This window comes from Archocentrus centrarchus, chromosome 24 (assembly GCF_007364275.1).
Source record: "Archocentrus centrarchus isolate MPI-CPG fArcCen1 chromosome 24, fArcCen1, whole genome shotgun sequence".
Lineage (NCBI taxonomy): Eukaryota > Metazoa > Chordata > Actinopteri > Cichliformes > Cichlidae > Archocentrus > Archocentrus centrarchus.
In genome coordinates, this window is record NC_044369.1 from 954,159 (window position 1) to 967,498 (window position 13,340).

Here is a 13,340-nt window from a genome sequence, read left to right on the forward strand (position 1 = left end):
ACCAAAACTATGTGCTGAAAAAAGGCTTAAAGGCTGAGAGCTACTGAGCCATCCATTATTCTGTGCAGGCTCATAACTAAGCAGCGGCTTCACTGTTAAATGCAGATATGAGGTCAGCTTTAACGTAGACCTATTCTGCTCATTTCTCCACATTTTAATCTTCAATTCAGCGCGATTGGGTGAATTAAATTTCTCTGCACGACTCAATTCCTCCTGAAAGACACCAAACAAAAGATGAGAGGAACGATGGGCGGCGAGCTGAAAGAGGGATGATGCTGGAAACCCGCAGACGTTCAACACGCAAACAAACGGAGAGAAAAGAGCTCGAACGTGCCAGGAGCCGCCTCTGTGTCACACTCTGCATTTTATTGTTTTATTGATCCAGGCTTTAACTGGCTAAAATACTCTTGAGTACTGGGCTGCCCTGACACACACACACACACACACACACACACACACACACACACACACACACACACACACACACACACTGCTCGGGGCTGTAAGCTCGTCAGCATCTGCAGTAATAATCCACAGAAACACGAAGAAATGCACCAAGCGACGGGTTTTGTTGTTGCTGTTTTTCACTAAGACACCCGGAGGCTCCACAAAAGCAGAAAAGATTTCACACATAAAACTAATGAATACAAATAATTCATCCATCCAGCCTTTCTCTTCCTCTTATCCTGTTCAGGGTCGCGGGGGGGCTGGAACCTATCCCAGCTGTCAATTCAAGACATGAAATTCTGAAAAACCCTTCAACTCTATATTTGAAGATATTTATACAGTTCAGTGCTAACATCAGCCACAGACATAAAAAACCTGTAAAGAGAAAAGCCTCAGAGCCACAGAGAGCCCTGGACTGAGCCAGAGTTTAACAGCGTGCAGCACAGTCATGCATCCTGTTTGCAATCAATCAGGATTTTATTTGTGGGCACTCTTATTGTTGGCGTGGTCTGCTGATGCCGGTCACACAGGTGATCTGTGTCCACACTGACATTTCTGTCTGACTCTCTCCTCCTACTCTCATTTTCATTAGTTAACCGGGTTAATAGTCACGTCTGTATAGAACAGTTGATGCCGAATTAATCTCCTACGTTTTCGACATTGTTGTTTTAGACTTCAGAACAGCTGTTTTTCTACCCAGTGATGTCATGTATGATGTCATAGAGAGGGGATCTCCCTAATGAGGTCATCTCAGGCCCCACCCCCGGCTGACCGTGAGTGCAGAGAGCAGAACGATGCCTTGGCTTCTTTCTGCTGGTGTGTGTGTGTGTGTGTGTGTGTGTGTGTGTGTGCGATGTCTGGCACTTGTCGCTCATACCTGGCTTATTTTAAAGTGTGAGTCATTCAAAGCTACTCTAGTAGAGTCCCCTTTAATTAGAAGTTAGATAAAGGTCGATCAAGGTAATTCGTTGTAATAATATAAAAATTATACAGATATCAGTGTTCAAACTTCTTTGGGCTGCTCGCTTAGTCACAAGGTGTCGCCACTCAAAGCAAAGCGTTCAGATTAGTCAGAGCCTAACCTAACCCTGTTCCTCACATCAGAGGAAGAGAAAAAATCTGCTTCAACTGCTGAGAACGACCGATGGACCGTCAGCGGGGTTCTTCATGAATTTTCCTCTCACTGATTAATCAGTTAGACAACGTCTTACTCAAGGTTGGACAACGGGCAGCCTCACCCCTCATCCATCTGACCCCCAGAGACTGACACGTGGGGGGTAAAGAGCTGAGCGGACTTTATGTCTGCAAACTGGACGGAGACGAAAGAGACCGAGTCGAAGGATCCGACTAAGAAGCAGCGAAGAAGAAACGCAGACGCGGTCTTCCTTGAAATTACACATTTTATTAACTCGTCCTCTGCGGCTCAACAAAGGAGGAGCTCATCCTCTCCGTCTTCCTCCATCTCACACACTGGTTACCTTTATCACGAATTATCCCTCACTGTCCTGACTCATTACTCCTCTGAGGATGATGCCATCCATCCACTTTGGCTGGTAATTGAAAGGAAGGGAGCAGAAGTACTCTGGAGCTCCTGTAACCGCCAAAGAAAGTTGCTTTCAGAGGGTCAAATTTGTATGACAAAAACTTTACAGGTCACATAAAACAAGCAGTCTGTTACAGTCAGTGAACAAGTGCTTCAACAGGCTGCATCTGTGGTGTGAATGTGAGCATCATAGGTCACATCGTTGTGGAGTCAAATGTCAACGTTTTTGTGGCGCAGACGCCGCCACCGAGGTTCTGACAACGGCTCGGTTTGTTCTTCGAAACGGAGCTAGAGGAGAATGAGGAGCTAAAAATGAGTAGAACACACGAGGAACTGTAAGGAACACCAGAGTTTCCTCAGGTTTTCATCTATTTTTGTCTCCCGTGAAGCCGAAGCTTCAACAGACTCTGAACTCATTTATTTATTATGAAATCATTTATTTAAGTCTGACTCAGGAAACTTACAAATTTACATTTTCACGTTTTTCTCTTACAAAATCCCGCCGCACACGATGCTGATGGGTAAGTCTGCTGTGCATCATGTGCCAGACTGACCTCCAGAGCTAAAGCCGAATGAGCAGAGGCGTGTTGGTCCCATCATTTTTAAAGTTGTAGAGTCAGAAGGAGAAATCTGTGATGAAGTCTTTATTTTTCTTTATTTAATGTCTGAATGAGCTCGGCGGGGTTTCTGCTGCCTCGGCCACAGTTTGCTTTCTTCTCTAATGTTTTCTCTCCGTTTCTTTGTGCAAACACATTAAGCTCGCACAGCGCCCTTCATTTCCATGGATCATTAATACAAAATGAGCTACACATACTTCAAAGCGCTCTGAGGGCTTCACTCCTGATGTTCTACCACATGAGAACCTCATTTAGAGAACTTTAAGCCAACAAAGCTCCATCGCTGCTTCATGATCAGGAGGAAGAAAGAGAAACGTCTCAGAGGAAGAGGCAGAGATGATCTTACCTGACGGTGAAGTCATACGAGCAGGACGCCAGCACCGTCTTATCGAAGGGAGAAAACTGCAGGGAGAGGAACAAAAGGATCCACGTCAGGAAAACTAAACTGTTCACAGCCTTTTTCCTGGTGCGCCTAAAAAAGGTCAAACTGGAAGGAAAACCATGAAGGTCATGTCTTCAGCTTTAATCTGAGGAGCTCTGCTGATTTCTTCACAATCTTATTGTTTGTTCATGTTCTTCGTTCACTGTTTTCATTCTTCTGATTTTTTCTGTCATTTTAATTTTTAACTTCACAAAACACCAAAGAAAAAATATTGTGTGCCACCATGAAGGAGATTAAAGGAAAGCAAACAGGAAAAATCCCCAAACAGGGGTCCAAAAGCATGAAGCCAACAATGAAGACACTTATTTTAGATTTCTGTCAGGTTTCATAAAAATTAAACACATATTTGATACTTACAGCACTTGATCTGCATAAACTAACAAACAACATTATAAACATCTGAAACTGAAGCCTGTCCCGTAAATAAAAAGGGAAGAAAGAGCTTCTTGAAGCCGTTTAATTCGACGGCCTCAGAAACGTTCAGCGGGGTTGAGATCAGGTGATAAAGTACATAAAGCAGTTCTTTGAGGCCATGAGGCTCATCGTCCTACTGTAGCACCAAACCCTCCCCAAAAAAGACGAAACCGGAGAGCGGAGCCGATTCAGTGTTCAGAAGACGTCTTTATTCATATCCATCCATCCATCCTCTTCCTCTTATCCGGAGCCGGGTTGCGGGGGCAGGAGCCTAAGCAGAGAAGCCCAGGCTTCCCTCTCCCCAGCCACCTCCTCCAGCTCATCCGGGGGTCCCCGAGACGTTCCCAGGCCAGCCGAGGGATATAATCTCTCCAGCGTGTCCTGGGTCTGCCGCGGGGCCTCCTCCCGGTGGGACATGCCCGGAACACCTCACCCAACAGGCAGACAGGAGGCATCCTAATCAGATGCCCGAGCCACCTCAACTGGCTCCTTTCAATGTGGAGGAGCAGCGGCTCTACTCTGAGCCCCTCCCGCATGGCCGCACTCCTCACCTTATCTCTAAGGTAGAGACCAGCCACCCTTCAAAGGAAACTCATTTCTGCTGCTTGTATTTGCGATCTTATTCTTTTCGGTCACTACCCAAAGCTCGTGACCATAGGTGAGGGTAGGAACGTAGATCGACCGGTAAATCGAGAGCTTCGCTTTTACACTAAGCTCCCTCTTCACCACGACAGACCGGTGCAGCGTCCGCATCACTGCAGAAGCAGCCCCGATCCGTCTGTCGATCTCCCGCTCCCTTCTCCCATCAGTCGTGAACAAGACCCCGAGATACTTAAACTCCTCCACTTGAGGCAGGAACTTGTTCCTGAGCCGGAGAGGGCACTCCACCCTTTTCCGGCTGAGGACCATGGCCTCAGACTTAGAGGTGCTGATTCTCACATCAGCCGCTTCACACTCGGCCGCGAACCGTTCCACTGCGAACTGGAGGCCACCCCCTGATGAAGCCAACAGGACCGCATCATCTGCAAAGAGCAGAGATGAGACTCTGAGGCCACCAAGGAAGAAATTTGTCCAATTTGATATAGACGTTCTTTACCCATAACAGGTGTGTGTATATATGTATATGAGACTGGACTGTGGGACGTTTTGAGTATCGGATATGTATTTGGTGTATATTGTTAATGGCCTGTATTGTATGTGACGAGCATTGTATTGGTATTTTTAAATTGTATTTGAGGTATGCTACACTGATGTGATGTTAGATAAATGGTCTGTCCTATGTGTTATGTGACAGCCCAGTGTGGTACATCCTATATTAAGTTGTCTTTGTCCTATTTTTTATGCGGACATTGAATGGCACTTTTACCCAATTTTCGGGTGAAGGGAGGGTATTTAAGCAGGTGTGTAGCATTTCTTAATTAAGTCTGAAGAAGGGCATTGCGGCCCGAAACATTACTACTTTCTGAAATACCCATGGATTAAAATATTTCCAGGAGCTTGTTGGTGTGCGGACCTCCTCCTTTTTCATTGAGTTCTGTTTGGATCCAGCACCCAGTTTTATTTTTTTGTGGATGTGCGTGTTTCTCTTTAATTAAGTTTATACCAAGGAAGAAGCCTTCTGCCACCATAAAAGTTATGAACAGAATCGGTGACAAAGGGCAGTCCAACACCCAAAGGAAACGAATCCGACTTATTACCGGCTATACGGACCAAGCTCTCACTGCGGTTGTACAGAGACTGAATGGCCCACAACAACGGGCCAGACACCCCATACTCCTGCAGGACCTCCCAAAGGATACCCCGAGGGACACGGTCGAATGCCTTCTCCAAGTCCACAAAGCACATGTAGACTGGTTGGGCAAACTCCCACGCACACTCGAATATCCTTGAGAGGATAAAGAGCTGGTCCAGCGTTCCACGACCAGGACGAAAACCGCATTGTTCCTCCTGAATCCGAGGTTCGACTAACGGACGCACCCTCCTTTCCAGCACCCTGGCATAGACCTTACCGGGGAGGCTGAGGAGTGTGATCCCTTCTTAAAGATGGGGACCACCACCCCGGTCTGCCAATCCAATGGCACTGCCCCAGATCTCCACGCGATGTTGCAGAGGCGTGTCAACCAAGACAGCCCTACAACATCCAGAGCCTTCAGGAACTCAGGGCAAATCTCGTCCACCCCAGGGGCCCTGCCACCAAGGAGTTGTTTAACTGCCTCAGTGACCTCACCCCCAGTGATGGTCAAGTCATCCCCCTCATCCCCAGACTCTGCTTCCACTACAGAAGGCGTGTCAGTGGGATTCAGGAGGTCCTCAAAGTATTCCTTCCACCGTCCGACTATAGCCTCAGTTGAAGTCAGCAGCACCCCACCCGCACTATAAACCGTGTGAGTGAAGCACTGCTTTCCCCTCCTGAGTCGCCTGACGGTTTGCCAGAATCGCTTCGATGCCGTCGGAAAGTCTTTTTCCATAGCCTCACTGAACTCCTCCCACACCCGAGTTTTTGCTTCGGCCACTGCCCGAGCTGCATTCTGCTTGGCCTGTCGATACCTGTCAGCTGCCTCCGGAGTCCCACAGGCTAACCAAGCCCGATAGGACTCTTTCTTCAGCTTGATGGCTCCCTTCACCTCCGGTGACCACCATCTGGTTCGGGGGATACCACCACGACAGGCACCAACCACCTTGCAGCCACAGCTCTGAGCAGCAGCCTCAACAATGGAGGTGCGGAACATGGTCCATTCGGACTCAATGTCCTCAGCCTCCCTCGGAATGTTGTCAAAGTTCTGCCGGAGGAGGGAGTTGAAGATCTCCCGGACTGGGGCTTCTGCCAGGCGTTCCCAGGCGTTCCCCTCACAATACATTTAGATGCACCAGGTCTGTCCAGCATCTTCCCCCACCACCTGATCCAACTCACCACCAGGTGGTGATCAGTTGACAGCTCAGCTCCTCTCTTCACCCGAGTGTCTAAAACATACGTCGCATTATTTCTTCACATCTCAGACTCAATGTTAGGAAAGCTAGCCGTGGATTTTAACCAACACTGCTACATGTTACCACCTTTTATTTGTTCGAATAAAAGCTAAAATTATTCTAAACAGGTCGCAGAATGCAGAACGTACAAAATGACTGCAGCAACAGTCGGCAAAGAAAGGCAAGTTTGTTGCCTCTGAGACGGTTGTGCTGAAGGATAAAACAGTCTTCATCCTGCCTGTGATTTAAAAACACACAAAAGCTTTTCTCTGGTAAACTGTCTGATTTCTGACTCTCTGTGTGAACTATGTCTCCAAAACTGTAGTAATGTTTGAGTATTGTGCTAGAAACAGCAGATTTCTGATGAGATGATCAAATTCGTCTGAACGCTGCTTCAATGAAAGGAAACAACTCGTTTCCTAGCGGTGGACGATCTGCTTCAGTCCGCTGACCTGCAAACGCTGCAGATTTGGAAAGATTTCTGCTGAGTTTAAATCTGATGATTTCCAGGTGTAAACGAAAATACATAAAATATATTTATGAAAAGTGCTCTCAGACTTTTGGACTCCAGCATTTACGCAGGGACAAAATAATGGAAACTAAGCAGTAATGAGATGCAAGTGGAAAAAGTCAAACAGGTTGAAATGTTTTAGTATTTTAAAAGTTAAATTACTGCGAGTGGTTTGATAAAAACTTAGGTAATAAAACTGCAGGGAGAAATATTTTGATGCTGCACAGACAGAAGTTTTCCTTTCAAAACAAGCAGAAAAACAGGAAACCTGCAGCTTACAGGTCGTTTGGCTGAAAATGCAAACTGCACTTCTTTGGATCCTCAGGGAATGCTGAGTAACATGTTCCACTGTTTTTGATGCTGTAACAAAGTCTCTGTGGAGCTGAAGTTTGTCCCTAATCTTCAAAAAAAAAAATAGGAAAGGCATTAACAAAAACAAAACAATTTTTGTCTCCATCAGAATGAAAAACAGCTTCAGGCAGGCTGAGCAGCATTTCCAGCATTTTTCTGCTCAGCACTTTGTGCAGACACAGAGCCTGAAGAGTCCACAGAGAGCGATTTCACCGACGAAGCAGCCCTAAATTAATGTATTCGCTCATTTGTTCCCCTCTCTGGTTCTTACAGTTTCACCTCTCAGCCTCGTTTAACAGCCTTCCCTTTACTACACTTTAATTTAAAGCTGCGTTACCGGCAAAGACGCTTTTCTTTGTTTTCACTTTGGTAATCAGAACCAGCAGCTGAGACGCTGCAGCAGAAATACTGTTTGCAGGTATGTTGCTGACTTTGTGCTAATCATCAGGAGGCTGGAAGGTGAAGCCATCCAAAAACTGCAGTTCCTCTCGTGTCCACTTGAGGCCGGCGGCAATAGTGAGTCGGTCCCGTAGATTCACAGGTGTTTACCACCTGCTGCCAAAAACTCCTTTGCTCTCTATGGATCGTTTCCCTCTGAGAAGAACTGTGGCTCAAAGGTTCGGGTGTGGACACTTTGACAGGCAAGTGGAAGCAAACAGGCGGCCTGCTAGGCTTCATCTCAGCTAATTAGAGTCCCTGAACTGGGCGTCCAGGTCATGTTTATGGTCCCTTTTAGAGCATTTTAACATAATTAACTGACAAATAATTTCATTTGTTGAGTGGAACAGACTGTTCCAGAAGTCTGTGGCCCAGTTCTGGTGATTGAAACGCTACCACTGAATCTATTATTCAGCAGCAGATAGCAGATATTTGTGTGCATATTGCCTCGTTCAGACTTTTTAGGCCCGATTAAGCACCAACAGCACAGCGTGGGGCATCAGTGAAACAGTGGATCTTACACATCAAGATAAAAATCAAGGCTTCAAACAAAGCAGTGAGTGACACTACAGTGGCTTCTTCTACAGTGCTAACGTAACAGTTCACGCCTGTGAACAAGAAGCTGAACCCACGTCGGGTCAGAGATGGAGTGGGGGGGCTTCCACCTACCAGAGGCAGTATGTAATAACTGAGCACGTTATGACTTTGGTAGTTAGAAATAATGACTGGTTCATTCTGAGCAGATCATCTGTGTTTAATCTCCCGCTCAGTCAAAGTGATTTTGGACTTGTCAGCTGAACAGAAGCGCTGCCGTCTCCGTTTATCACTTTATTTTTCTCTTCACTCTCCTGCTGATGATCGCTTGTTTGTGCTGCTCCAGTAAATCAATACAAGCCGGCAGATTTGCAAACGCTGACAAACAGTTTCAGAGCGAGTCTTCTCGATCGATGGGGACACCTGTCCCGAAAAACCCCACGAGCTGCTGGACTGGCTGAGATCCAGCAGCTGTTTCTGCTTGAGCTCTGGTTTTTATCCCAAAGCTGCGCAGAAGGCAGGAGTCACCGGCAGGTTAGCTTTATACACCCAACAGCAAAACTTCACCACTAAGTCACAAGATATTCAAATTCTGGAGGAAAACGGAGGAAAGCTCCATCAGATAGACTGGAACTGGACTGTTTTCCCAGAATTCCCAGTTTCACGCGGTGGGGGAGAATGACATGAAGTGACACACACACACACACACACACACACACACACACACACACACGGATCAGAAGGAGATGATGAATGGATGCTTCCACACTGAGACCCAAAGATGATGAGCTGGGAGGCGCTGACTCAGCTGATGCTTCTGATCCAGATGTTTTTATCATGTTTTTAGTTTTGATTTTTCCCTTTTTGAGTGACAGAAGCACAAAAGTGTTTTAGCTCGTCACGGCTTCTTTCTGAGTATTTAAGTGTATCTGCCAACAGTCAACGGGGCTGATCTCAGCAGATGTTAGCGTATCCATAACCAGCATGACAGGGACAGAAGCCAGTAATTAGACGACTCGAGCAACGTGAAATGCAGAATTTTAATGGTCATTCTGAGTGTGTGCATTCAAATTAAATAGATTTATTTAACCTTTATTTAAAATTTCTTTTTCAAGAGTGTCCTGGCCAAGACAGCAGCAGCACAACTAACAGACCTTTAAGCAGAGAGCAGCCGTACACGTCAGCACGATAATAATTAAACAGCATAATTAGGTATAAAAACATGTCATTAAAAAGCAAACAAAACATCTACAACTCGATGCAGTCACTTGCAGGTGTGTGTGTGTGTGTGTGTGTGTGTGTGTGTGTGTGTGTGTGTGTGTGTGTGTGTGTGTGTGTGTGTGTGTGTGTGCGCACGCACACGTTTAGTGATGTGTGTGTTACTAATTTGAATAACAAGGTTGTGTTTGGGATCGCTTCTGCAGCCGTCTGTTTTCTCACACACACACACACACACACACACACACACAGTGTGTGGTCTTATTAGCGCCATTTAGGTGGGTGTTTTGATGCTGTCAGGCGTCACACTGCATCTCTGCCAGCACACACACACACACACAAACACACAAACTCCTGCCTTCTGTTTCTACAATGAAGGAGCAGCCTGTTACACTTTCACCTAATAAGAACAAACATGTGGTTCAGTCCTGAGAGGAGACACAAATCCCTTTGTGGTTGTGTCAGTTTGCACATCCGGTGTGAACAATCTGCAGGATCAAACTACCTGCTGTGGCGGCTCCGTATGAATGAGAGAGCGACTCAGTATTTCACATTAAAGGGGAGCTGGAAAACACGGGGACGGTGTGAACTTGTTTATGTCTGTTTGTGGGGCCCAGCTAAATGCACTGGCTCTTGTTTTAGGAACAGACCTACACCTGCACACCTACACACACACGCCTACAGAAGGCTGGAGTTCAGGTTCCAGCACAGAGTTCAGAATGAGTCCACGAAAAAACAGAAGCATAGATGAGTGTGTGTGCACGCGTGCGTGTGTGTGTGTGCGTACCTTGAGTCTGCGGATGGCGTAGGTGTGTCCCCGCAGCTGACTGACAGGCTGTCGGACGTTCCTCAGGTCCCACACGCACACAGTACAGTCCACCGAACCTGTGGCCACGATATTCTGCAAACAGGCAAAAACTCATTTTTATCGAGTCACAAATACACAAACAGGTCAAATGTAAGTAAATGTGGATTTAATGTTACCGCAGGATGCAGCCACTAAAACACATTTTAACAAACACGTCTTTGTATAAACCAATGAATTCTTATCTTTCGAACTTAGACACTAAAATCAGATTCACATCTGTGTAACCTTTAAATTAAGACGAGCCCCTCCCAAAAAAATTACGCTGTCCACGGTTCATTTAAAATACATTTTAATGTTAAATACACCCGTGAATAAAGGTTAACGTATGTCCATCTTATTTTTTTAAAAAGCACTTTTTAACCAAGGAAGTAAACAAGAAAGTTTTTTTTTAACTCAAAGTTGTGAAAGTAGATAAAGTGAATTTTTAATTTGTGCTCAGATTTTTAAAAAAGCATCTTAGCTGTAAGTTACATCAGACTAACCTGAACACGTTCAACCAAAACCAAACTGCATGAAGTCCTGTTTTTGGCTAAGTGCTCCTTCTACACATTCATTCACATTTAAATCTCACATAATAAAGCTGGAGGTGAAGGTGGGTGTGTACCTGGTCATATTTGCACCAATCACAGCTGAGGATCTCAGCCTTGTGTGCTGGGACGGCCAATCTGCACGCCGCGCCCTTCACATCCCAAACTCGGAGTGTCCCGTCACCTGTGAGTACAAATAGAGATGAGAGTATTACCCAGAATGCACAGCAAAGCCAACACTGGTGGCCTGTGAGCAGCTGTAGCCTTACAGCTTAGTTACTGTAGGAGCTGCAACAGACAACCATCATACAGGAGGAGCACAAAACAGAGAGCTGAGGAAACAAATCCAAAAGCTAATTAACTTGCATCATTAATTAAAACACCACAGTTTAGTTCATGAGATCGGATTATTGTCTTTGGTTACATGGATATCGTAACATTGTGAGATCATGGGTAACATGGCGTGATGCTGGTGGCTTGTTGGTGACTTCCTCTGGTTCCCGCCCTCAGTTACAAAGATTAAAAAATTTGTTAGTCTGTCCATGTTCCTGAAATCAAGGAGATCTCAGCTCGTCTCAGCCTGACAGTTATTTTCTTCTGCCCACTTTAAGGCAGTGATGCTTCTGATAATCTGATGATGGAGACTTTTAGTGCTGAATCCAGCTGTGCGTATGATTTGATGGGGTCATCCACTGCAGCGCAGCAGGAAGCAGCTCCACCCGCGGTGCGATTACGTTGATCCAACTATGCAAAGAACACAGCTGTGATGTTGTAGAACATCCAGGTTCTTTCATGGAAATACGCCTCGTTGTCTCATCATTTACTTACATCAGTTTTATCCCCTTCTGCTCAGTGTGTTTTACTTTAACCCACAGTCGATCCAACACATCATAGTCAGCAATAAAAGACCTGCTGGAGTTTCTGAAAGCTTTGGTTACATAAGCTGACATGGAAAAAAGGAGAAAAATCCAATCAGGACGACTAAAAACAAACATGAAACGTATCCAGACGGATTCTCTGAAAACTGTCAGAGAAACAGATCCAGAGTTTCCAGACTGACGATCGCGTCAGATATGACAGAGAAGCCTTCAGTTTCACTACGAATCAATAAAAAGGTTTCAGGTGCTCAAAAAGACGTTGGATTTATTATTTAATAAACATTTGTTAAATGATTACAGACAAGCAGCAAGGACATGAAGACAGAGGGAGGAGAAAGTGACAGAAACTCCAGAGTGGGGTCGGGTGGGGTCGGGTGGAGCCACGAAGAAAAAAAGAGGTTAATTGAGGAGAGAACAGCAGCCGGGCTTCGAGCTCCTGCTGATGTCGTTTTATTTTAGTGCGTTCCTTTATTTCATGGTCTCTTATGAATTATGGGACTCGTTTCAGGGACCTCTTCATTATGGCATAAACCCAGCAGGGTGTGTGTGTGTGTGTACCAGTAGGAACGTTTTGGTCAGTCCTCACTTTGGGACAGAAGTTCAAAGGGGAATGCTGTCAGTCAGAAGACACACATGCACACAGACACACACACAGAGGAATGTGTGTGTTTCTGGGTAGAGGTTGAGGGTCTGCCAGCACACTGCGACAATCATCAAGCAGAACGGTTACACTCCTCCGTATTCCTCCTCCTCATGTCACAGCAGCAGGTCCTCAGAGGTTTATTCAGACTCTGCAGACCTCGGTGTGCTTCACGTCGGCCTGCCAGCAAACTGCACACTTTCATCCAAATATTTTGATGCTAATTTTTAACTTCAGTATTAAACAAGTTGAGTGGAAGCAAAAGCAGCAACCAGCACAGACTGAGGCTGAAGCCAAAGCAGAACACCTCAAAAACCTTCAACCAGCTCTGATACAGCACGCTGCACACCTGAAATGTATTTACTTTGTTTCTAACTTTACTGAAATTAAACCTGTGAGCCTATTAGAGCGTCCCATTCTGCTCTGTATGTCATGAAGGTGGGTATCCTTCATTACCATCACGGTCATCCACCTGCTGTTCACTCTGTTTGTAAAGAGCATCCAATCAGAAGAAAGTTGCATGAAGGGAAATAAAGCTGGTTTCAGACAGGAAGACCTGAGTCACTCAGGTGATGGAGGGTCTGTGAGACCTGGGTTCAGGTTTGGCTCTTAGCTGTGATGGTGACACTGAGGGGGAGTATTAATGCCAGTGTTTCTATCACAGAGACATGGGGAGAGCATCCTTTAGACAAGATCTGAGAACGGCTCATCAAACAGCAACCACTCTCACCCGGGTCTCACATTCAGCCTGGAGGAGCCGGGGGCTTTATTAACCATGTAAATAATGTCTGTGAGAGCCAAAGAACGAGGAGGAAGGATCCAAGTTGGGCCATCAATCTGGGAACAAGATTAATTTGCCTAATAGGATTATGAAGTGTCTCTGCTGAAACGATGCCACCTGAATTTTGGAACGGGAGCTTGTTGTTGTTGACTTGGAATAATCTC

General features: G+C 45.8%; 1 protein-coding gene across 3 annotated transcripts in view; it reads right to left on the reverse strand.

Annotated features, from left to right (window-relative positions):
* pex7 (peroxisomal biogenesis factor 7) overlaps positions 1–13,340 on the reverse strand; it is a 43,384-nt gene that overhangs the window by 14,973 nt on the left and 15,071 nt on the right. For all 3 annotated transcript variants that reach the window (XM_030721714.1, XM_030721715.1, XM_030721713.1), the window contains exons 7-9: positions 10,955–11,061; positions 10,270–10,383; positions 2,954–3,009 (exon numbers count right to left, since the gene is read on the reverse strand). In XM_030721714.1, the coding sequence (XP_030577574.1) occupies positions 2,954–3,009; positions 10,270–10,383; positions 10,955–11,061 (277 nt within the window). The remainder of the gene's footprint in view (positions 1–2,953; positions 3,010–10,269; positions 10,384–10,954; positions 11,062–13,340) is intronic.